The sequence below is a fragment of the Poecile atricapillus genome, chromosome Z, assembly GCF_030490865.1.
Source record: "Poecile atricapillus isolate bPoeAtr1 chromosome Z, bPoeAtr1.hap1, whole genome shotgun sequence".
NCBI lineage: Eukaryota > Metazoa > Chordata > Aves > Passeriformes > Paridae > Poecile > Poecile atricapillus.
In genome coordinates this window covers 5,501,716-5,528,920 of record NC_081289.1, presented here as the reverse complement: position 1 = coordinate 5,528,920, position 27,205 = coordinate 5,501,716, and the positions used below count along the sequence as shown (strand labels likewise).

The 27,205-nt window shown below is 38.1% G+C and overlaps 1 protein-coding gene across 1 annotated transcript in view; it reads right to left on the bottom strand.

Moving 5' to 3' along the window:
- The window catches only part of LOC131592837 (CUGBP Elav-like family member 2), a 370,538-nt gene that overhangs the window by 280,832 nt on the left and 62,501 nt on the right, over positions 1–27,205 (bottom strand). The window contains exon 2 of the mRNA XM_058864644.1: positions 20,901–20,936. Coding sequence (XP_058720627.1) covers positions 20,901–20,936 — 36 coding nt within the window. The remainder of the gene's footprint in view (positions 1–20,900; positions 20,937–27,205) is intronic.

The following is a 27,205-nucleotide window of genomic DNA, read 5'->3' as shown; positions in this document are numbered from 1 at the left end:
GTACAAGTAAAAAAATACCATGTCACCATGAAACCATCCTGAACAAAGCCAGCCTATGAGAATTTCCTTTCTGCATGTCTCTGATGTTTCATAGTTATTTGAGGTAAAGTTTTCATCTGTCCAGAGGATCAATGAAACAGAAATGGGGTAAAACTAATTTGTTAAACAGTTAAGACATCTAGTTCTTTTGGATTTGTATGCTTTTGTCTCTATTATCCACTATAAAGGATGGTCTTGATTGCAAAATGTAGCCCCTGATAAAGTTAAGACCCCCCCCTTTCTTCTGTAAAAGAATTAAATGCTTTTGATTCAACTATGAATGCCTGTGAACAAAAGATAGATTTTTCAGAAGTACTTGAGTTGCTAAATCTTCTGGGAGCCAGAAATTTATTGGTAGTGACTAGGATACGATCCCCTAAATGCTTAAATGTTTTTCTGCTATAAACACAAGTTGTTTTGAAAACTGTACTAAATCCAGTGCTTCCCTTTCTGTCTGTGAAATGTAATTGCTACAGGCTCACTGGAGAGAGGATTTTTACTGGACCACAGTTTAGTAAAGCTTATCTGCACAAACACACAGGTAAATTAAGGTGGTTTGACTTGGAAAAGCAACACCACATTTCGGTTTTGTCATTACACTTTCAAATAAAGGTGGCATAATGTTGTGGTATGGAGACAGTACATGGCTTATTTTGAAGGTGTAGCAAACTAACAAAACAATGTGAAAAGGAACTAAGGAGCAAAATGGTGGAGGGGGAAAGTATGCATTTTGATTTGTGGCAGTTCTTCTGATGGGATAAATTCAGTCCACCACATCCCATTCTTATAGATTTTAATTTCACAAACATGAGTAGAGTGAAGTTTTCCATCAGGGCATGCTGACAAATGATAACCCTGTGTATCCTCTGCCCTGCTTTAACTGCATTTCCAAGGTCCTAGTATCAACACTAACCCAAACAGACTATATTGCAATGCCTGACATATTGCTGGGTCTTTTTTATAGTTTTAGTTGATCAACGATCATTTTCTTCTAGCTTGTAAAGATTATCTATGCATTCATATTCCATAATTCTACCTTTCAGAGCTATAAAGAGTTTAATTTTGATTTCTTTGAAGCCAACTTCATGAAAACTGTTTGACCATAAAAACTAATTAGCAAAGACTCTCAGTGTTAATCTTGTGCAATAGACTATAGCTGGAGGATGCAAAAAGCCCATTTCTTCCATGATAACTGCAGCATTTCATCATCTTAAGCTACACAGCAATGCAAAGGTAATGACATTTTTATTTTATCTTTTTATGATGGGACTCATCAATACCACTATCCATTTTCATTTTTTTTGCTAACATCTGCTTGCAATATCCAAGCAAAATCTCTAGAGGATCATACAATCATTTTCAGATGCTAGTACACTGGAAATGAGGATTTTGAGATCCCAAGAAGCATTGAGGCCATGCAGTCTAATAATACAAAAGTTAGTTCTGCCTTTGAATTATTTGCATTACAGGCAGCTAAAAAGACTTCATAGGAATGGTGTAAGGTGAAGGAGATGGTTCCATTCTCTGAGGCAAGGGAACTTCTGTATTTACCAATGAGGGTGGTCTTTGAACTGAAAATAAGCATAGAATGCCTTGGGTTGGAAGGGACCTAAAACCTAAAATCATCTAGTTCCAGCCTCCCTTCTGAGGGGCATTTACTCCATTTGTGCCAAGCTGATCAACCAACTTTCAAGGAATGTTCAAGGACAGAAATCTTGGATGGAAAATCTGATACAACACACATCCTGGGGGACAAACCATTTTCACCAAATAATAGCAACATGGTTCCTGGCTGACTTATCCTCTAGGAAAAACCAAAGAATAATGCTGTATCAATCACAATCCTTCTGTGCCTTGTATCGCACTTGGAGACTTAAGGAACAAAGGTTTTTTAACAGCAGTTACCAGAAACTGCCTTGTTTGTAAAGACCAGAGCAGCTCAAATCTGCATCAGTACTTCTTAGGTAAAATCCGAAGAAGCTTCACTAGCCATCATGCAAGTCCTACGTTGCTTGCAATCAATTCTTTTTATTGTTTGATATTTGCAAAGTACCAACAGTTTTCTGCTCCAGCAGGTAAAGGCATGAAGAGAAATTCCTTGTCACAAAGAGATTGCCATTTAGATACACAGTGTACTGACAAAGGAAAGTGCAATGGGAGGCAAAGAGTGAGTAGAGTAATTGAATGATGCATTTAAGCATACATTTTGTTATCTCTGTGGGGTTTTATGTTTGTTTTCTTTTTGACTTATTGAATTCGGTGTTCATACTTTTCAATCATTCATTAGCTAAACAGTTCTCTTGTGGTTTGAGTAGATTAGGAAATGAGGACTGGGACAAGCTAAAACTAGGAAAACGGTGGGTATTTTGTTAAGCAGAGGCAGCTCACATCACTTCTGGAATACCTCTTGCTGCTTAGCCATCAGCATTTACCAGGGATCTGTCTGATGGAGGCTCTGCTCTGCAGAACTGGTTTGTTCTTAATGCCAGGCAGTGCACCTTTACAGACAAGGTGGTTTCCTGCAGACACTGCAAGTTGCCCAGCCAAAACCCAGGCAACCAAATCATAGAGATTTGGAACATGAAACGAACATAGGCAGAAACTGTCTAATTAACTTGACAGATCATGGAAACTAGGTAATTTTTTTAGCATGTGTCAGCCTATTAGCTATTATTCTGTTAAACAGCATAATGGAGAGGATTTATGGAATTAATTTCTTTTTTTCTTCTCATAAGGAGTCAAGGAGCAAGCTGGTTTCATATGACTTTAGACCTTTTCCCCATTGCACAAGAAACAATCCATACAACTTATTTTAAATATTTTCCTTAGGAAAAGTTTTGGGAAAGTGCCTTCTTTTCTCTAGTGACCATAAAAGAAGCACTGAACAGCCATTCCAGATGATGACATCTGCAGAACTGGTATCAAATATGCAGGTAGAACATGGTGTTCAGATTTATGGAATGTCTCAATCAATACTCCATGGAAACCATGGGTCAGCAAATATTTCAAGTCCAAAACAGTGCCAAATCTACACAGACTTCTTCCAGCTTTACAACATGCTGCCCTAATTTAAAGAAAGTTAATAGTAAAATGAAGGGGTTGAATATGCTAAGCTATGATGATCGGACTCTCACAGCTAGGAAAACATCTACAAGAGTGATTTTATCCCATTTTTTAGCATCTATGTAAGCAAAACTTCTCCCAGGCAAGGCAAGCAAAGTTTGGCAGTTTCTTCAATATAAAATGCAGAAAAAAATCTATTTGGAAACCTTACATGGATAGTCTTAATTAGCCAATCAAATTGTAATATGCAATATTACATATTACAGTCTCTTGGGACAAATATCACGTTTCCCTGTATGCTTGTCTCTTACTGGGAAAAAAATATCCCACCAACCTGACTTTTGTAAGTTTTCACTATCCCAATATTAGAATACTGCAATGAGAATAAAATCTTCATGCTAAAAATATAAGCACAGTGTACATTCAGGGTCTCCAAAAGCAGGCTGAAATCTTGTTAGTCAATATTATTCCTGCCTGCTGGGGCAGAATTCTGTGTGAGTCTTACATCCCCAGAAATGACAGCTCAGGCTCAGTTCTGACTTTTAAACACCAATGATGCCCAATCACCTTTCCACATTACATTCACTAAGAAGAAAAAACTTTTCAGGACAGTACAGGTGATTTAGATACAGCTTAAAATGGAAGACAGTGAAGTCATCTACATTTATATTCGATGCTGATGTAAACCACAGCATGTAGCATTTCCAGTTGCTACACACAAATCTGTCTGGACATTTGGTGGACTCTCCTGTCTATACCTTGTTTCAGGGGCCAATTATCCTCGGCAAGGTGATTGTCATTATATGCCAAGAGGTCCTCAGCTGGTGCATTAGACTGTATAAGTGGGAAAGCATCCTCATATTTAGGATAACTGTGTCCTTTCCACTATTTTTGCAATATTTTATTTCAGATACACCCAAAAGTAAATCAGTAACCTCAGAACATGCTTTTCCAACAGGTTTGGGACTTCTTGAAGGATCAGTTTAATTAAGTGTGGTGGATTTTTTTAATCTCATTTCATAACGCTGTTTTATATTTTTTTTTATGAAGAGCAAAAAAAATAACTTCCAAAACAAGTATCTCACATTCTGAAAGCTCTTTTTGGAACATATGGTCTTATCCTTCAGAAATTATGTGTTCTCTTGACACAGGCTGTGACAATCAAGTTGCACATGAAGTACTGCTATATTATAATTACTCAGTTATGCCAGGCTTTTCAACAAAACTTTCCCAGAAGTTCCTGTCACTCAATTTTTAAAGTGCATTCAGAGATTTGAAGCTTTAATGAGCCTTGATAGAGTTAAGTAAAGGTCCCACCCAGCCTGTGAAGGCAATCTCTGCTCCATGCTGAGTGCCTTGGCAACAGCGAGCCCCAGGCAACAAATACCAAGTCTCAGGCAACTTCCAGAGAATTCAGAAGCTTCAAGCTAGAAACAAAGTAGCCCATGAAAATGGCATCAACTCACACCCATCTCCCGGGAACAGATGGATCCATGACATAAAGCTTTGTGAACCGAGAACCGAGCCAGGCGGGAAGCGTGGTACCATGTTACAAACTCTGCTTGCATTTCCTCAACACCTTCCTATAAAAAGACTCATTATTGACATTATGTTAATACATTTCATGAGGGTCACCTCGTAGCCTCTTAACTTAATAATGGAGTGAATTTGGCTGCTGTATTAGCTGCTGCCCGTGTGAGTAGCATTTTAAATCTAAATCTGAATTTATTCCATATGGAATTTGCAACTCTTCCAGATCAATTATGTACAACCGCAAACCCTGTGTTTTAAAGAGCTGTGCCCAGTCACTTCTCAGTGAGGTGCAGGGTTTCTGATTTTCTCAGCTTTCTCTTTGCCATTCTCTTTCCAAAATCCAATGACTCCTCTCCCAAGGCTGCATAGAAAAAAAAAAAAAAATAAAAAAAATTACAGTGCTAAGCTCTGACAGCTCACTTCAGCACAGCAAACAAAGCTATATTAATCAAATAACCCCCCCTAATGAGAAGTAAGTACAGTTCAGGGTTGGGCATATTCTGAATAAGCTTCTGATCAGAGGTGCTGCCCTGGCCCATGGGCTGGAATCAGTCAATCTTCAGCCACTGCCTGGCATCGCTGCAGACTGGATCCACAGATGGGAGCTCTTCATGGGTCAGCAGCCTCCAAACCTCCCACTTCACAAGATGCAAATAGATCCTCTGAACACACCAAGGAGATTAGCAGAGAAATAATTCCAGCCTGTGGCCAGACATTCATCCTGGGGACCTGCCAGACTTTCTACTCAGCCAATCCATTTTTAAAGACAGCGTCTTATTAGCGCTTTACAGTTCTTGAATTACTTTGTCGAGTCTTTCTAATGAGACAGCAATCTGTCCAAAGGTATTAAGAGAAGTAAATGATAGACCTTTACTTTCTGATTTGATTACACAGGTGTATTCAAAGGTTAGAGGAATGACAGCAGACTGGAAGACAGGAAATCTTTGTCGGAGCAGTTGTTGGCTACATTTTTTGAAGGAAGTCTTGCAAATACCAGAATTTTGGCTTTAAAGAGAATGATGATCTTTTCTTCTACCTCTGCTAACAGGAAATAGCTACAGTACATTCACCTTCCTCTTCCAGTGAATCCCAGTACAACCTTCAGTCTTACATTATAGAACTTTCTGTATTTATATGCAATCAACACATTCACACTGTCTGTATCAGCTCTTTTTTTCCTATTTTCATTTTACTGACCTCTAATTTAACCAGTTCAGCCAGGTGCAATTCTTAAATTAATTTTTCTAGTTCTCCTTCCTAACATACAAGCAATATCAAGAGGTAATTATATCTTTTATTAATAACTAATGTTCAAAACGACACAACACATTCTCACTTTACCACAGCCTTCAATTCATATGCCTTACTTTTGCCAGATGTTACCACACAATATGTATATGAATATGTAATGTTCATCATTACACTGTATTATTTCAAGAAAATGAAAACTGTAATCCCAGTCTCACTAAAGCAAAGACAAAAGTGAAACTTTTCTCCCTTAACTCCACTTGTCTCCAACATGGACTTATCCATGGGAACCCTGATGCATAAGCTCCCGTTTGAGTCAGCAGTGAAAACAGACAGGAATGATTCATATCACTCCAATATGGAACTGTGGGATGAATCCCTTCACCTGAGAAGGTGGAGAGCTCAAGCTTGGCTCGCTTCAAAGCCAAGTAGGCATAACACAAACACCAGCTATGAATCATGCAAGTGGGGAACTACACGGAAACTCAACATTTCCAACGGAAATGAGGCTGTTTGCATTTTCACTTCCAGACCAGAAAGTTTAGAATTTATATTTGAATTTTTTATTACATGCATTTCCTGTCCTCTTTTTTTTTTTTCTGTGTATATCTCCCATAAAAAAAACCCAGTCAGGAACCTCCATTCATAGTTAAATTGCTAAGCAAAAAAATCCTCTTCAAAGCAACCATTTTTATGTGAAAAACAACAGAAAAGATACACAGAAAATGAGAAGCCAGAATGGCATGAGGAGGACCTTAGCTTTCACTCCTCATGTACGGTTTGGCTCCTGACCTTCAAGAACAAGGTTCTGTCTGCATGGATTGTGCATTTGGGTCATAGCCACAAGGCGTCATGGTAAAAACAGCATGCCCTGTCCAAGTTGCTGCTGCAGAGCATGCCAAGATCCTCCAACAGCCTCCCCAAGACACAGCAGGCTGGGCTCCTTTGGTCTGTGGATGTAGGGATTTGTGAAAATAGATTGTAAAAATCATTCCCAGCTGGCAATTTTCCTCTAGCATCAGAAGTGCATCCAACATGCAAAGATTAGATGTCCTTTATTTATATTTCTTTTTTTATCTTTCCGTCTAAAACTCTGTTTCCTGAACTCGAGCTGTTCCCCAGCAAACTCCCATCAGCTGAGCAGTATCATGTGGCTGCCCTTCTCCCCAGCTCCCTGCTCATGGGACCACAAGTCACAGGTTATAACACTAACCAGTGCAACCTCTGCCCAAACCTGTAAGATTCACACAAGCTCTGGAAGAAAGAAACCACGCCAAAGCAGAGAAATCTCTCTCTGCCACATCCCTTTGATGCCCTCCATCAATCCAGCAACATTTCAGTAATAACATATTGCGTGCAAAAAGACACAAAACCCCACACTTTAAATAATAGTCTTGCTACAGATTTGTAAACATAGCTAAAGAGCAATAATACCTCCCTTCACTGCTTGTTTTTGGAACAGCTGCTGTCATTGTTGCAGACCATCTGCAGACAGGAAGGTAACTTAGTGAATACTTCCAAAATCCTTCAGCTTAATGAGCAGGTAAGGAGTGACAATCAAAAGCAGAGCTGCAGCAAGAGACACTCATGCTTTTGTGTTCCCACACTTTTAGCTCTTAGAGCTAATTTAAAGCTTTTGTTGATGAATTTGACCTGGGTTGGTTAAAGCCAGCACGGCTCAACTGCCCTGCTCCTTGTGCAAGCATTTCCATGAGCACCAGAGGGATGCAGTCTAACTCAATGACTCTCTATTCAGCCTTTAAAATAAGTGGTTTTATTTTTAAATATGAAGATCAGTCATTTGCTCCATCTGATGATCACTCTCAGAAGATCTAAATTCACTGCTTGGCTTACTACCGAGCTCTCCTGAGTTCACCCTCCAGATTCTAATGCAGGGCAAGACATCCTGATGGCTTTGTAAGGAATGAGACACAGAGAAGCTCAAGGAAAGGAAAAGGGCTGGGATGTGTAGAAAAGTGCTTGTTGTATGGGCAGCAGGAGGCAGCTCCAGGCGTGGGAGGTGAGAGAAGGCAGCACGCTGGGAGTGGGAGAAGGCTACAAAGAAAGTCAGCTTTGAGAGAGGAGAGTGAGGAACATAAGGAATATCACAGTGTGTGGGATGAGATGAGAACAGGGATGTAGGTTTTTGGAGAACTTTAAAACAATTATAGGTTTTTACCATGGGAGGTTCTGTTTGACTAGATCAGAGCACTTGCTTCCTTGTTACGTGCCTTGAATTGAAGCTTTCTTTGAAAGAGCTTGCTAACACTATTCCATACTTTCAATTAACATTTTATTTAAATGCTTTAAGATAGTTTCTAGATATATTAAAGGCTTACTGATGAAATCTTGAATATAATTTACATATCTAAGTCACATTTGCATTCAATAACAAGACAGCTTTCCAGTATGAAGCATGCCATCAATAGCCCCCTTTACTAGCATCTTGCTGAATTTCCCTAGCTATAGGATTCATTTCAAATTCAAAAGGCTACAGATTTAACTGGGGGGAAAAAAAAAAGGAGCTAGTGATCTCATCAGTGATAGTCATCTTTCATCTTTTCCAAATTTTAAGGGAATGCATTGCAGAGTACCATTTTAACATGTACATAGTTCATCCACCACTTGGACACATCCTCAGAAGTTTCACAAGGGACACAAGACCATTTTTTATTTTAATATTCTTTGCCATTAAAAATAAGAGGAGAAAGTGTTCATACCTTTCTTACAAATAAAGCACAGAGTGTCAGTATCTTTCCACAGTACATCTGCATACTTCCTTGGGGGATTTTTCATTATAAAATCATATCTCAGTTATCAAGTCTCAGCACCATAAAGCACATATGGGATGTGTGATAAAAGCCCTTTTTTTCTTTTCTTTTTAATTTTTTTTTTTTTTTTTTCAATCAGGAAACACTGGTAAAAGAGACTGGTGGTGAAGCAGGTTTCTTTTAGGAATGCACATTTTGAGAATCTCTACATGTAATGAAGTCTAAAAAACCTGGTGTGAGAAGCAGATGATGACAGATGCATTGATGCCTGAGAGCAGCAGCTCACTGGTGAGTGTTGCACAGCCCATACTGGACAGAGGAAAATTGTGTGCAACCATCTCTAGTTACTCTGAGATGTTCTCACACGGCAGATATTATCAAACATGGGTTTGATGGAGGTTTTGGGCTTTTTGTTTTGTGTCTTTTTCTCATATTAGTGTGATTTTTTTTCATCTTAGACTTGATGCTTTACCATAAGATTTATAGAGACTATAAATCCTATAAGCCTCTAGAAAATCAGAAGAGACCAGCTTTGATGAATGCAGAATATAGGGCAGGGGGGAGAGAATTTGTGGCCTTTCCTTATTTAGTGGTAGTCCTTATTTCCTTATTTATTGTTTTTGTGGACTCTAGACACAATTCTTTAAATCTGTGCTTTGTCTTACAGAATTAAATTAAAACAAATCTAAATTTATGAAAAGAAAGATGTTTTTTGATTTTTCAGTTAATCCAAAGAAAGCATCACAGATAAAAGTCAGAAGAAAACTGGACATTCCTATCTCTTGAAAAGGTAGAATAGGAGGAGCTATAAAAGCCATAAAAGCACAGAAAACAAAGATGGAAAGCAATGCCTTATTCTCTAAAAAGAGGTTTGGGCTGGGTTTGAGAATATTTGCTTCAGAAATTCCTTTCCAAGACTGATTTTCTCAAATTTGCCAGCCTGTTTTACACTGCAGATGCCAGATAATTCCAGATGAAGAGACAAATCACTGGCTTTCTCCTGAACAACATCTCTTACAGTGCTGTAAAGATAAACAGCTCCTGCCCCATGTTTTCTATTATCCAGAACCATTAACAAAGCCCCACAGCACTCCACAAGCTAATAAAATATCACCTACTTCAGATAAAAAAATTGAAAACCTCCTAGAGAACAGCAACCAAAGTTGCATGCCAGACTTTCAACATCTGCCTGAGCTTTGAATTCTTTTTCAAAAGGGTGAATAACGAAAAATGTCTGCTATGTCCCTGACACAGTAAGATGAATTCATGGTGGGAATTTTTTTCCCATTTATGTCACATTACCTGATGGAGCTGCTGAAGGAAGTCAATCACTCACATGACAAAATGGAAGGCAGAATAAATGAGGTTGAGTCTCGAGCTGCCTTGCTCTAACTATACGGCACTACAAGGAAGTACAGCTGACAAAGGTTTTCTCAGTTCTTTAAAGAAACTTTTAATTTTTTTTTTTTTAAATCTCCTCAAGTCCTTGCCATTCATCAGACATGTTGTTTTTTTTTTTTTACAGAAAGACTTCAAGCAATCAGTCTAAAACCCCTGCATTAATTCTGAGAGGTTCAGAGACTGGAGAAGTACTGGGGTTGTGGCATGAGTTCATACATAGCTCCACCAAATCAATATCCCCTTTAAACCACATTGCTCTTTTTCACCTTGCAAGTTTTGAAAGAGAGGACATAAGTTGCTGCTTTAACTGAATGTTTTTCTCATATGATTTCTTCTCCTATTTCTGCATGTGCTGCATTATCCCAAGGGATTCTATGGGTTTTTTTTCCTGCTCCATCTACAGAACTGTTATTTCCAGAGGCACTCTCCATAATACAGAGGGAAAGCAGCAGCACTACATCATTTCTATAGGAGAAAGCTAACAAGAAATGCCAATTAAAAGTTTCTGCTACTGTACATTGAATTCATAGCGGAATGAATACTGTCTTTGGAAAAAGGAGGCAGCTGTCAAGCACAGCTCTGGACACAATAGTGCAGTTCCTCTGAAGAATAGGTCATGGGGGGAAATCAATAAACAAAGTATCTTCATCATTAATCATTTTCTGAATTTTTAAATCAGCCAGAACATTTACAAGTTATCCATCCAGTGGATAACTTTTATTTTCCAGTGCTCAGCTTGCAGCCCGTGCTTTGGTTGCACAAGTTTCTGCTGATACCAGGACCTGCTGCAGCACCAAGCCCAGAGCTCCTCTGGGGTCAGAGGGGCAATATCTGTTCTGTAATTAGAGAAATTACTCAGGGCAATTTCACAGTTCAGCACAACAGACTTATTGCTTGTATGCGATGTGTGTGCATGCCTTAACAAGCACTTAAAGTTTTTCGACCTTTGTTCCTTCATGCAAACATTCATCTTTAGCAGAGTTAGAAATGCTAGTGAGTGTGGCTTCTTTTCCTACTCACATTTAGCAAGGAATTACTATCTTGCATATAATAAGGCTTCTAAGGAGTTGGACTTCCCATCTCTTCTATAAATTCAGAGACAAAAAAGTAAACTCTATGCTTTAGAGGAAAAAAAAATAAAAGTAACAGGTGGCTTTTTAGTAACCTGATTACTTTTATTATTACATTCTGAATAATTCTGAATATTCAGTGTTAGCAGTAGCCACCTCTTCTCCCAGACTTCTTTCCAAAGTCAATTGCTCTATCCCTGTTATCTCTGTAGAAATAAACAGGGGCAAGACCAGGGAAAAGCAATGCTATTTCTGTGATATTTTATTTTACTTATTCTCAATGGAAATGAGAAGGTCTTTTTTACAGCTGCACAGCCTGTAATGTCAGATCCAAACAATCAGCTAAAAACGAAGCCACACAGTCACTTTGCAGGTTTGAAATAAATAAAAAAAAAAGAAAAAAAAAAAGAGAAAGAAATCAATTCATGTTGTCACAGCCTATCTAGAGTCATATTGTCTCCAGCCATTGATAGAAAATGAGAACATCTGGGGATTCAATTACTCATGACATGAATAATAATATTTCATTTTTGTTAAATGAAACTTTATAGTTGCAGGATCTTCTGCTTACTGCTCCATGCAATCCTGCAATGAAATCTGCCAGCAACTGCAACAAGCCACAGTTCCTTTGGTATCCATGAGCACATCAGCACAGGTGCATCTGCATCCCCCAACAGAAAAGCTCAAAAAAGAAACCAAATTTTGAACAGCTAGTTAAAAGATGGGCTCCTGAGCTCCAAGCACAGAAGGTTTCCTAAATGTCACAGACACCTTTTAAGATCCTGAATTAATAGCCTGGTTCAGAAAAGCACATTTATCCTTTGAACCAAAGTCAGTGGCACCTGTAGTTGTCCAGTACCTTCAATTAACTAAACCATACCTCTAAATAGTTTTGGAGCCATTTAGGGCCTTCTTTTAAGCTTCCAGCTTATGATTCTCAGTTCATGTTTCAAGAGGATGCTGCCAAAACTGAGTTGCTATGTGTTTATTCTTTTTTCTTGATCTTGTAAAGCTGTCTACAGTCTTAGTGGCAATGCTGGGATCAAATCAGAGGATATTCATCTCACAGCAATGAGTAAGCAGCAATACTCATCTTAAAATTGCACTGACTTGTGCAATCACTTTGGTATCAGCAGGGCTGTTCTCCAAAATTAAGCTTGTGAGCCATTGTGGCATTTGTATCTAAAAGTTCAGAAGCAAAATATACAGAAAAGGCTGAAAGGTCTCTGCTTTTAGGGTTGTTTATTTTTTCTGTGTCAGGTAAAGCCTAGTCTTGTTTTTCTTTCTTTTCTTTTTATTTTCTTTTCCTCTTCCATTCTCCATGGGCATTCATTAAGGTTAGATTACAGCAAAAAGCCATGTTTTGCACCCACTTTGCATCACAGCTTTTCAGAGCCTTAAACGTTGCCTGCACAAAATGGTGCGGGAGCTCCAAAAGTTCCAAAGGGTCGGGATGAAAAATACTTTCCATTATAGCCCGGCAATGAGAAGCACCACACCGGCACTTTGCTGCTGTAGAAGTGCTGTGCAGGGCACAACTTGCAAAATGCTCTGGGAGAATGTACACAGGAAAGTGGGGTAGGTCCTCTGTGGCTCCAAACCGGCAAAGCCTCCCCGCCAGTAAGAGAATTACCGCGATGAGACTGCTCCCAACACGGGAGTTTGGGGCTCAGAGTCTGCTGCTGACCACAGGAAAACCTTAGGGGCTGTCTGCTTCCAATGGCAAGACATAACCATAAACATGGGTATCACCTCACAGAAGCAATCTCAGTCAGCACCCTCAAAAAAAAAAAAAAAAAAAAAGCCAAGAAGCAATTACTGCTTGCAGGTCTTGTTTCTGGCTTTATACAACATTTCTAGTCCCACTGCGCTCGTTGCCTTTTAAAAATGTGTAACATTTATGGACTCCAGTAAAAATGTTTTTAATATAATGTAGATGAAGTATAAAGTGTTAACCTTGAACACCAGGGAATGCATTAGGGGTTTTTTCTAAAACCTCTTTCAATAATTTACTGAGAATTGTCTAAGATTTGCTTTTAGTTTATAGCAAATCTTTTGGAAACATTCAAATAGTTGCAATTTTTGTAAATTCTACAATAGCAGTGATTTCATAAATAAAAGCAATGCTCAAAGGCAGAGAATGTTGAAGAGAGCATTAAACCAGAGTCTCTGCTGTCCTGGGGAGAGCAGTGTGGGTTTCCTGACATTGCCCCATCCATATCTCTTGCTCTTCTGGGACCAATGGCAAGGATGGTGCTAAGAATTCTATGTATGAGCAGTTCACTTCTAACTACTTATAAAACATATGATATAATACTCTATATTACATAATATATGACCCATGCCTTGTTCATGCTACAGCAAAGGTACTGAGATAGAGCTTCTCTGCCATGTCAACAAATCTCCCATTGCTGGTCTGCTTCTCCAGAACCTGATGTATGAACACTTCTCTCTCCCCCAAGAATGTGTATTCACATCTGGAGTTATTCTCACAAGTTTTGTCCTTTGCACTGAGTTTCTAAATAGCATTATTCTGATGGTTCTAGGGGCTAAAGCCACACTTAAGCAAAGGATACATACAAAGCACTAACTTAGAACACAATATTTGAGCTGGGAAATGTAGTGAGGATGGGAAAACAGGCTTAGTATTTTAAGTTGGTTTCATTTGCTGCTTCTTACACTTGAATGGCATCTCAAATCCACCTGCAATGGTGCTTTTCTCTATCTTCATTCAAACTTTTTTTCAAAGGCTCATTTTTTAAGCAAACCCAAGAAGTACCATTTTTGTGTCAGTCAAATGTTCTCCACAGGCCTATGTGAATTTAGCTTAAACCAGCAAGATATTGCAGTGCTATTAAGTGGAACAGATAATGAACCTAAATAACTGCTCAATCTTGTTAGTGTGGCCCTCATACACCTTCTGTGTTTCTTCAAGCCCTGCTGCTTAGCATTCATGCTGCCTGATTTGAGACTAAAATTAGATTATAGGAATGCGTGCTTTTTACAAGAGGTCTTCTATTTGTTCCATGAAGTATTTAGTACTCTTTAGGCACTGTATAAATAAAAATAATGGCGATCTTGGAATTCACCTTCAGGAATGGAAATGAAGAGATCTAAGTCCTTTCATTTCTACTGCACATTATCCTCATTGGGCACGTTTAGCAATGCTTTGTAAAGCAAGTTAAAAGGATGCTTGGAAGTCTGGTTAAGGTGAATAACAGAAAAAAAAAAAAAAAGAGAAGGGAATATGTCTCTAGTTTTAGAGCTTCACAATAGGGAATAAAAACAAAAGCTTTACCAGACTTTTAAGATAAAAATCTGCTGTCAAATTCATTAACTTTTTTGAGAGATGCCTACAGTTGCTGGGGAAAAATGGTTGTGGGTTCCAAAACCAGGACTCTGAGTAAAATCACTTACACTCAGTTTTAAGATTCAAAGGCTACATATAATTAGGAACCATTTCAGGGCTGCTGTGATTTCTGAGGGCTCTGCACTGTGAGAAGAGTTCCTGCATTCTGGGTCAGAGCTGTATCGAGTCTAACAATGATTTCTCTATGACTTTCCCCCCTCCTTCCCAGGATCTATATTTAGGACTTAAGTACGAAATATTGAAAGTTTTTTCCAGGTTAAGCATGCCAATGTCCTCAAAACTCCAGCAGGCACCAGCTTACGTCACTTGGCACTTTAACACTTATAAAAGTCGGGCTGCTCACCTTAAATTAAAGCTATCATCAGGTGAAATATTTAGTCTGTGCCATTCCCCCAGGCTCCATTTTCAGGCAATGGAGAAAGAAAAACAATTCCCAAGGTTATTCACCTAGTCCTGAGATGAGGCTCCTATTTCTCTCCATCTCTCCCCTGGTTCTTTTGACGGGACTTTTGTGATAACTAAATTTAGGCGATATGAATCCTGCCATTGGTATCCTCATAATTCTAGAATGCGAGTCATCAGTAAGCACATATGGATAATCACCTCTATGCTCCTTAGGCTCCTCTTAAGATTTTAAAAATATCTGTTTAGAAAGGGATCAGATTGCACATAAGTGTGTTTTAAGATTATCATTAGCTCTAAAAAACATATTTCAAAACAGCTGCATAACAACAACAAAGAGACATGCCGACAGCTACTACAAGGAATAGCTCCATGTTGCATTGTAAGGATACTGAAGCTTTACTTAGGAAAAATAAAAATCAGAATAGTGAAGAGACTTTGTGTATTATTTCCTCAAAACTTCCAGATTCTCTTACAATAACATCAAACTTGTTACCATCCCAAACAATTACTGTAATTTATATTCCACTGCCTCAAAGTGCAAGCACCACCAGGGCATTCCTCTACAACAGATACAATGGGGTATCGGCAGTCCTGCTTCCAGTACAGAAAAGCAGCTCAAAGGTTAGATGAAAGAAGTAATGCTTCAAAATGAGAATTTGAGGCAGAGAAAAAGGTCAAACATCAGATTCTTTCTTATTTTTTCTTTTTTTTTTTTTTTTAATAAGGGAGTGATTAGTTAAATTCAAGTCTCATTTCAAAATAACTACTTTCTTTAGAAAATAGCAGGCATCCAAATTATGGAAAATCTGCTCTTTAAGACAGTTGACTTGAGAACATTTAAATATCGAGGGCTGGAATCTTTTTCTTTTGTTTTTAATGATGTGGTTTAGGAAAAGATAGAAGATGATATCATTTCCAAAGACTAGCTCTGGATTGCTGCATATAGTTTGACATTCAAGATATTTTAATGTTATCAGCTAGCACTGCCTGCCATCAGGGATGAGCAATGTTTGCTTGACCAATTATTTATATGCCTCTAAAACAAGAGTGAGTTTTGAGAAAGGATTTATTTGAAGGTGGAAAGCAAAACTTCTCTATTAGAAGAGAGGATCACAAACGGGCCATGCCAAATAACTGCTTTATTTAAGGGAGAATAAAGCTTCAGTAAATGTTATGTGAGGGTATGGAAAATTCTGTCATAGTTTGGCAGAGACATGCCTGGCGTAGGCAGGTGGGTGTTCAAGCCTGACATAAAAAAAGTAGCACTGGTGACATGAGAGGACATGAAAACACAAGGGGTGAAAGGTATGACCTGGTGTTCCCAGAGGGAGAGAAACTGCTTGCCAGAATATCTCAGCTGGGAGGGAACCAAAAATGCAAACACAGAAAGTCACCCCAACTCCCACCATCTGTGCAAACCCAGTGAAGCCAGCAGTTGAGATGTCAGCTTGGTCTTTAGACCATGCCCCTATTACTGTCAGGAAAAAATCCTTTTCATTTCATAGTAATTAAAATGCTCATAGATGTTTTATTAACTCACTCTACAGAGCCACATAGATTTTATAATTCATCCAAGCACTTACAAGTAGTTACTTGTGTTAGGCTGTCAAGACAGAAATGATTCAAAACCTTGTGTACTGAGCTTCTTGGAAGACATATCATTCCCTAACACAATGGTATTAGAAAGACTGCTGACAGATAGTGATCAAGAGATTTCATTTTGCTTGTCATATGGTGGGTTGTCAATTCTTCTTTTTGCTTTAGATAAAAGCTTAGTTGCATTAGATTTCAATAATGGTGAAGTTGCAGGTTAACATTTTTCAAAAGCACCAAAGTGACTTCAGTACTTAAATTCTATTTTCAAAATGCTGTAGACACTTGAGAACAGAAGTCTTTACAGTAAATGGAACTGAGACATTATTAAAGAAATTTATGGAATGGTGGAGAATAAAATCCCAACTCAAGAGTGCCAAAGTTTGTACCCTACTCCAGACCACAGGTTTAAAAATAGATTAAGTTTTTAGATGACTAAAATTCAAGGACAAGCCAAAGATTTACATTTCCATTTTGAACATACTTGCTTGTTTTAACCTCAATGTATCCACTGCAAATTTCTTCCTACAGTTCTAAAAAAAATTTCTAAATGACAATTTCAAGATGGCCTTCACCACAAAATACAAGATTTACTGAGTTTTGCTCAGGATTTAAGCAGGTGATTCAGTGACGTTTCTGCAAACTTTTCCATTAAAATATATATGCAAATTATTAGCTTGATTTTTTTTCCCTTATTTTAACAGCTTAGAGGAGGAAGTGGACGTTTAAACTTTACTCCCCCCTTGAGTGAAATGAAAAATTGAGCCAGTACATAAAAGTGGAAAAGTAGCCCAGATTTTCCTTCTGTTAATACTAACCTAGTATTAAGCAAATAAATAATCCATGCAGTTAGTCTATATTTAAAATATTTGTTCTTCTTTAAATATAAAGTAACTTTCACAGAAACAAACAGAAGTGGCTAGAGACTGAAATCATTCCTTTGAAATTGAAGCTGAGCATTTTCTCCTTTAAGCTCCAAACATCATCTCCCTCATGCCCATAGGGCTTCACACTGTCCTCCAGGACTCCATTCATTCACTGCTCCCCTCGACTGCTGAGCTCAGAGGCTGGTCCAGAAAAGGCTGGTTAGTGTAGCTTCCCCAAGATTTTAGAAGTTTATCTCCATTCATTAATTGCCATTTTTTAATGGTGAATTTCTCAAGTTAAACTGTATTTTTTCTAATGTTTTTAGTTTGCTCTGTTATTGCAGGTACTGACTATGAAATGTTGAGAGCAAACATGGTTTGAAACAGAACTGCCATTGCAGCTATAGAGCATCTACAAGGAAAAAAAAAATAGGCCAGACCTTTATTAAATTTTAAAAGTATGCCTTCACTACACTCTTGTAAAGATCCAAATAGGGTATTCAAATCTCTAGAGATCACCAGTATAATTTCTTTATCATGTTCCATTTAAAATTTAATTATGTAGTCTACAACAAGAAGTATCTGAGTACTCTAAATAGGTCATGCAATGAACAACTTAATATTATTGTAAAGTTTTCCTTGTGAAGATCTCTTCTTTGATGTGCTGTTGCACATAGAAAGCCTTTCTTCGAAAAAACAATATACATTCATAGCTATAATAATGTCATTTATTATAAAAATTGTAAAGCTTCTTTATCACATTTTAAGTCTGAATTTTCAATTCATTCTCTAGCCTGGGCTTCCTGAAATCATCAGAAATAACTGGTAAATTAGAACTGACACAATATAATTGTACAGAATATTTTTATATCTTTCTACAGGCAAAGTTAATCTATTATCTTTCCTACTAAATGATGTCCACCAACTCACATTTTTCTATTTTTGCCTATCAGTGATACACACACTTCTGTGGCAAGAAGGGTGATTTCTTCTTCCTTTAAATATAATCATTAGAGAACCATCAGCAGTATTTAATAGAAAATGAATATATTAAAAAGTCACATTTACCAAGACACTTTGTTATATTTGCCTTTTTAAAAAAATACACATTTGTAACATCTCTTGGTTACTACTGAGATGAGAAAATATTCAAAATGTACTCCTCTGTACTTCTGACTTATTAAAGGGCTTTATGGGAGCAAATCCCTAATCCCACCTCTTTAATTGAACTATGAAAAAATCAGAGGGGGTTTTTGAGAATTTTTTTTAAATGACAACAACAACAACAATAAATAATTAATGCCACCAGTGCCTAAACTTTCTTGACAGCCAGACAAAATATTCCAAGTACAGACACATCTGTTCACACTTACGCCAGTTGCAGTGAAAACCCTTTCACCAGGTTTGCGAGTGTGTGAAAAAGATTTGATCAGTCCTGGCCACAAATATATCCAAAAGTCATTACTGCTCTGGGAAAAGGCCTTGTGTTTGCCTGGGCAAAGGAGGGTTGGATTTTCAGGGTTACAGGGGACTTGCTCTGCCCCACTGGACAAAACACAGTGATGGGAATCCCAGCAATGATGGGAAATTGGTTATTAATGTCGTCATTTCAAGGTGCAATACCTAACATTTTATATGCTATAAAGTGGTTTCAGGGAGAAGGTGAAGATGTGGGGAAATTAGACTATTTCACTGTTATGAATTAATAATAGCAAAACGAGTCACTTGACATTTGAAAGAAGAACAAAAAATATTAGATTAATAGATCACAACACAAGATTAAAAACCCCAAGGAGCTGTTTGCTTAGAGAAATTCAGGAACAGGTGAATCCTGGAGAAGGCTGGAGGACAAGTCAACCTGTGCCTAGCTGGAAACATTTGTTTTAAATCATGACAAGATCATTTGGTTTAATATTTATAACACAATTACAATGCCTTGTGCACATTGCTGGTATAATCTGATTTTACTTGTGACATCTTACTGCAGTTGAAATTAAAGCCTTGTGGTAATAATTCAAAAAGCACATTTAGACAATCATTAATGGCAAGTATAAAATGGGATGTTTATTCAAGCACTTATGTGTCTCATTTTAACTTTAATTTGAAGTGGAATTAATTTCTGCAGTGTAAAGACTCCATGTTTCCAGTATATTAGTCCTATAATACCTCACCAAGTGCAGTAAAACTAGAAGCATTTTAGCACTAAAACCAGTAAAAGATACAGCTAAACATCAATATTGACATTTCTGGCCAAGGAGGTGGCTACACTGTTGAATCCCTGTTTTTTTTTTGGTGTGTGTATATATATGTATATGAAGAAATGGAATTATTTTGCAAGGAAGAAGAACAAAATTTGGTGTCAGATAGGTCTGATCACTGGTCAGCTCTTCAAACACATGGCAAAATTTTACCAGCATATTTGCTTGCACAGCCATAGAGACTAAGTGACAGTAAACAATAAAAAGAGATGTATCTATTAAATGAAGAAATCATATAAATCACATAAATTTGTACACACAGAACAAAGGGGCACATTATACAGGGAATAGGCATCATATATAGTGAAAATATGTATTTTTACAACTTATCAATATGAAAAAGTCAACTTATATACACCACACACCCTCTAAAGAAAGGTGGATATTTTTTCTCTGCCTTAGAATCAGAAGCAACTGAATATTAGAATACTTAAATAATATTAGAATACTTAAAGAAAACTGTCCTTCCTGGTGAAATATTCTTTTTACGTTATATATTATTTGAACCACAACACTGCTTTAGTCAGAGGATAGCAAAACCCCCCCAAACTATAACCCCACTAAAACCCCCTGCACCTGAGAGCAGAACCAGTGGCAGAAGGTACAAGAGGACTGAGAGCATCTGTTTTTTTAACTCACCAGACATCGCTGCTAAATGACAGATTACCATATCAGATTTTTTTGTTTCCCTTCTCTCCACCCTTTTCTCTATCTGAATGATTACAGCATTTTATTGCATCCTCTGACAATATGTAGACAGGTCTCTCTTCAAAAATCTCTATCACAGCCTGGGAGTCTTGTCTAATTCTATTATTTTATGAAAAGATTTCTCAGCATAGAAGAATTTGGTCTAAGCTGCTTTCCTGCTTTCCAAATGAAAATGCCTTAAGATCACAGCTTTTTTTTCCTCCTACCTCCAAGTTTCCCTCCTCTCATCCCTCAGGTGAAATGTAAAGCAAAAGCCAAACCACCTGCCATGGGTATAATTGCACAGCTGGAAGGAAGCCACAGCTGGGATTTTTCTCATCAGGTGCACAACTGTGCTGAGCCTCAAAGCAACTTCAACCCGTCGCTTTAAGCTGTGTGGGCTTGGCTGTGCCAGTATTTCAGTGTCATTTGTCTGTCTGTGGCATGCAGGGAGCGTTCTCCTCTCTGCACCCCCGTTCTCAGTATCCCAGCAGTTTTCCCTAGGAAAAGGATCATGTTCTGGCTCCAAAGGTCGTGCTTCTTTCAGCACCTTCCGGACATTGACACACAGATGCAGCTTAGAGCAACTTGCTTACCTTGGTAATGTTCCAGACAACTCTGTGGCAGTCTCTCTGAAAGACACAAAGGGAGGAAAACTTAGTTTGTGTTTTAAACAGCTATAAAATTTTTAAGATGCCTTTGTACTGCTTGTGTTTTATAGGAGTGCAGACACACATCCACAGCTCCGTACGCAAAGGCGTCACTGGCGGATGCGATGCACCCCGATCGTATACAAAAGAACGTGAAAAAGCAGACGACGGAGTGTGATCTAAGGATCTATCAGAATCAAGTTCTCCGTGGTACAATTACTCATTTTTTTAGGCATAAAATTATCACTATTTCAAATGCCAGCACTGCATGATCTTACATAGACAAAACGAAGCACTGGGCCAATTTTCCAGTGGAAAATGTTCCCTTTTATTTCAGTGCTGCAGCAAAAGGAAGGCGTTGGACAGTTCTACAATCAGGTTGTGCACACTGAGAAAATACCATGTTTATGTTAAATCTTCTTATGCTGGTCTTAAACAACAGTTGCTTTCCGAATATGTGACTTTTTGTCCAATTTACTTGTCTGAAACCCTTTTGTGGGTGTGCAATTTGTATGAGGGAAGCTGAGTGCGAGATAGTGAAAGTGGGCTAATGTAGTGGTGTGTCACATTAAAGCACAATTAAATGCATTTCCATTACCTATGTACACAGTCCTTAAAATACATCCCAGATTTATCACCACTGTATGTCCTTGTTTCCCTCCCCAGAAAATTTGCCTAGACCTTATCCAAGAATCAGGAAAACGACTGGAAAGCTCCAGTTCTCATTTTTCTCCCATACATAGGACCTTATAAAACCAGAAAGAAGGCATAAGAGGCTTCATTTTCTTAGACTTGACCAGATGCCCATCTCATTCCACAGTTTTCTAGTCCAGTTATAAAATTTGTATCCAATATACAAATTTTCTGCATGGAAGGAAACTGGTTAGTTCATACCCTTTTTGCTTCAGCTGAGATAGAAACTGCAAAATTTCAAATCTGTAGATGGAGCTTAGGGTATGGAACAATTCTTAACATAATATTATTATTTACAGCAGAAAAAATCCTTCCATGCACTTTTACAGCTGGAGGGAAATCTTTTTAGTAAGGGGAGGTGGTAGTAATTAAGATAGGTCCCAAAATCTTCTTTGCCTTAGCAATTTCCAAAACTATGGATCTAGTTATCTCTCTGTATTGAAACAACCCTACACATTTTTGTTGCAAGAATATGAACCTTATACATACAGACTGAACCCCAAAGGCTAATTTATTTATGAATCCAAAGGAAGAACAAGAAAGAAATATATTTTTGAAGGCTCTTCTAGAGTTTCCACATATTAAGAAGTCACTTTTCTTGTTGCGGCAACTACAGAGTTAATATATTAAAACCACAATAATCCAGAGCTCCTCTTCAGGAGATCTTTCTAGACCTTTCTGGTGCTTTTTTGGCATTATAGGAACTGTGAGCAGCTATGAGAGTCTAATTTTTTCAAGTGCAATTTTTTTTTTTTATTATTTATTTGATATCCCACAGTGATACCAGGCTTTTTCCTTAATGGTTACACTGACAATTGTAGTCTGCATTGCAATGTCAGATGAAGTGAAATAGTCCCTCTAAACGTGCACAGCTTTGCATTTTCAGAGTTTCTATCTCCAAGCTGTGCAGTTTGCTGGGCACAGAAGGTTGCCTTAAACCTCCCAGTGCTTTGCTTCAAAAGGCACAGATCAGAACTGTGTTCAGTGGTTGCAAAGGAGATTAAGCAAGAAATATAAAATGGCTCACACCCTTTTCTTGCATGCACCATTCAGCAGCAGTCCAGCAGAAATTTAAGCCTCCAGGAAAAAACAGTTTCCACCCTAGCTAAGGCAGACAGGTACATCTTCAGCAGGAGTCTGTGATGAACAAAGTCCATAATATAAATGACATCAAAGATGAGAGCCAGGAGCAAGAGCAAGTGAATGTAAACAGATAAGAAAAAGAAATTAGAGCAATAGAGACTCAGTTTCTATGGGGTTATTTGATACAGCTGTACATTTTAGATATTTTATTTTCATTAAACTCCTGCACACTGATATCACAACACCTTATTTTCTAAGCCCTATTCATAAGAATTAATATAATATTTTTTATGACCTATCAAAGAACTGAATCACTAAATAGTTCCAACAGTCAGGACATTTTCCCCTCCCACTGTTAATCCCAGACATCATCTCTTTTCATTGAAATGCTTTTTTTTTTTGAAGGAAAGAGCCTAGATCTGGGAATCTCTTTGTTTCTTCTTCTAAAGGGCTCCATAGCCTTTAGCAACCCGTTACTGTTCCAATAACAGAATGGCACAAGCCTTATTGCTTTAGGGTATGGCAACATTTTATAAAATAGCAGTTGCTCATCCAGCTTAAAAGAGACAACCAGGCAAATCATGGGTGGGTGCTGCAGGAAGCATCAAGAAGCAGAATAAGGTTAGAATATAGGTTTAAAAGAGGATCTTAAACTGGAACCACACTGTCAGTTTCTGAGCAGAGCAGTGAGTGATTGGTGCATCTAAATTTCTAAAGATTTTCGTTCTTGTTAAATAACCCTCTCTACAAGGGATGCTAGCGTTGTGAAAACAATTATTAAATAGTCGATGCAGTGGTAAAAAAATCTGAATGTGATCAGAATATTAAACAAAGCCACTGCAGGTCTTTAACATACATTTTTAATGTAATTAATTTTGTTGCAAATTTCACATTTGGTCAGTCAAATTCCATTTTTGAGCAAAAATATGTAAGGTAATGGTTTAAAAAAATGGAAGTACAGATCCAACTCAAATAAAACTCAAATCCACAAGTAAAAGTCTGATTAGTTCCCAGCTATCCAAAGATTTCACTGCTTCTCATCAACTCAGTAAACACTTCTACCATAAAAACAAATTAACCCTACTTTTGATTATGAAACTAAAAATATTATTTCCCAGAAAACAAACACAATTATCCCCACCATGCCATTGTACATGGACTGCTGAAGATGGTTAATATAAACAGTAAGTGTTCCTATAAATATTAGGAATTGAAACACCACTCTATAAATATATTTCATGGGAGTTTAAAAAAGAAAATCTTTTGGAGCAAATTACTCATCAAGAAAACCCTTGTTGTTTGTTTAAAGATAATAGATACTCATTCTGTAGTCATTCAAGAAACCGAAAGTAGACTTGCACAACTGATTTTCAGACCACTAGTACTCCCAAATGACACACACAAAAAATATAACTCACAATTTACTGTATCTACAGGAAACAAAAAATTATTAGATGAAAACCAAAAGATAATACTCAAAGGGAGAATGAATATAAGATCACGTATTTTTACATCCTGCCTGTGATATGAAAGGATGACCTTGTAAAAGAGTGAGGATGGAAACTCGAATGCTTTGTCAGAGCTGCCCTGAATTCCACTGAAATCAGCTCCAATGCAAATGGGATGATCTCAACAGTGCTAAGGCAAGGAGAAGACCTGTCTGAAGACCCTGGAAAGCTGTGATGAGGAGGGTGACATTATGGAAGATCAGGGCAGTTTCTCCAGGAAGATCATTTACAATTTCAAAGCATTTTGTCTTCAGTTGCAAAGGACAGATACAGGACAACACGATCTGTACACATGGAAAATGCAGGTGCTGTTGAAACCAGGAGGGTGCTGGGGGGGAGGTCTGCACCCCAAAATATTGAACCCTCCCATTGGGTCTTCCAAAGAAGCAAAGTTACAAATTGTTTCTGAGACCTGTGAGGAGCTTTGACCTACTGCAGATGCTCGGTGCTCTCGAGAGGACCATGTAGCTCTTATCAAAGCCCAGGCAGCCAGTGTGGGTGAACCAAGCACCACACACTCATTTTGTCATTTCTCTCCACAGGCTGAGAAATCCTGCCCGTAGGATTGAAGTAGGATGTATACCAAAGCAGAAAAGTATAAATATTTTAGTCAAAACCTTGCAGTGAAGTGGAAGTGGGAAGATCTGCATAAAGATCAGCAAACAGACTTTATTGCCTAATACTTCTGTTTAAAAGAGTTGTTCAGGAAAACTCTTCATAATATCTGGAAAGTGTTGTGTTTATATTAAATGTTTTGTTCACTGAGAAATCATATGGTGCTCTGCTCTCTGAGGCTGACTGGCAGCTGCTGTTACCCACCTACATGCAGGATTTAGCACAACACAGCTCTGAAGTTTGACTCTGCAACATTTTGCAGTTTGCCCAGAGAAGTTGTGGCTGCCCCATCTCTGGAAGTGATGACAAGACCAGGTTGAATGGGTCTTGGAGCAACCTGGTCTAATGGAAGGTGTCCCTGGTCATGGCAGAAGGATTGGAATGAGATGATCTTTAAGGTCCCTTCCAACCCAAACCATTTGATGATTTTTGCTGTGTTTCTGCAGAGATGTAAACTGAGGCACAAGAGACAGGGCAGCTTCTAAAGGGCAGCTGAGGTCATTTGGGCTAAATGCACGCCAATAACCTGAGCAAGTACTGAGTTCAAACCATAAAAGTCAAGACTTCACTTAGAAATCATCTTTTAGTTCTGCAGGATCATGACCCTTAGCGATTTGGAAGCTTTAGGTCTCCATCGAGAGCAATTTTTGTTCTGAAAAGGAAAGCATATGGATTCTAAGCTAAGCAATCTGTCGGGGTGCTGGGGAAGATGCAAAAAAAGGCAGCAACACATTCCTGCAATCGTGTTACCGTTCTTCCTTTTTCCATCTCACACTTTGGGGAGAGGATAAAGCCCGCCTACGGCACACAAGGCACATGAGGATAAGGGCGAAGCTGGAGAAGGGATCTGCATGGGGTGCTAATAAGAATGCAGCTCAAATGCAAGCAGAAAAGCCCCAGGATGCAGAATATGGGATTCTCCCAGTTTGGAAAGAGAGGTCTCCTAACCCTGAGGTCTTGGTTTTAGGCATCAGAACCAGCAGTCAACATTTTAACAAGGAGGGTTAAAAGGTCCTGTCTTCTCCAGGACAGGTGAACATGACCCCTTTGATTCCCTGGGATGTACAGAAGCAGTAATTTCCATTCCTTGTGCTAATTTTCCTTAAAGCACAAAAAATCCCAGTAGGTTAAACTGATATTTCTGGTTTGGGTGAAACATTCAACCCTTCACTAAACAGAATCCTACCACTGACACAAGCATTGATCTTACTGGAAGGGATATATTTGTAAACAGAAAAAAGTACACATTGAAGAAAAATGATGTATTTTGAATGATCACTTGAAAAGTTGCAGGTTTTTTTCCAGGAATACCCACTGGGCATAAGTGGGTAATGCCAAGACCACAGATGTATATAACAAATTGCATATAACAAGTTTGTTCCTAGTTAAAATATTTCCAAATATTTCATAACCATAAGTTGTTCTTTACTTTGCCCCAGGAGCAAATCTGACTTGCCAGAACAAACAACTCACCTGATGCTTTTGACCACTTTTTCCTGACTCTGCCTATGCACACACACTGCACCACTGACTAACACAAGAAAATCGGGGTGGAGAAGGCTCCAAAATTTGTTGTTGAACAACACCCCTCAATCAGGCCACCAGTAAAACTTTTTTAATTGTAGAGTCCACAGTTACAGAGAGCTTCTCTGCTCCTACACATGCATCAGCAATGAGGCAAAAGACAGCCACTAATTGTCAGTATAAAGCAGAACTAAAGAAAAGTTTACAAAGGGATAAGAAGGATTTTCCACTCAAAGCAAGGGAGAACAGCTGAAGAGGAGCTTTAAATTAGCTTTAAAAGGAAGGTTGTATCAGGAGGAATATAATTTGTTTCTTGGAGTCTCACCAAGTCTTGGGAGTCAATGCCTCTAGTCTTGCAGAATAGTGCAGTGGGATTTTTAATGACCACAAATGGTCAGGACATTGATTTCACATTCCAGGTGAAAAATGGCACCTCCAAAGACACATTGTTGTCTCTGCTCTTCCTAAAATCACACTGGGGACAGCATCTGCCTTGACTTGGAAGAATTAATAGTGTGTATTGAAATACCATTGTGAGACACAAGATATTTCACTGGTCTTAAATTGGATAGTTTCTCAGATTTGTTAGTGTGCAGCAACATATACTGGCTACATTTGGATAAAATATATGGTTTAAATTCTGGATTCAGTTTTGCTATGATTAATTTGATAGATTTCAGAGAAAGCTTTGTTTTTTCTGTATCACATGCTCTTTACATATCTTTTTTGTAGAATTGTTCCCTATGCCAACTAGAGATCAAAATGGTCAAAACCAATTTCATCTTTTAAAAAGCTTAAACTATTAAAAACTATCAAGATTTCAAACTG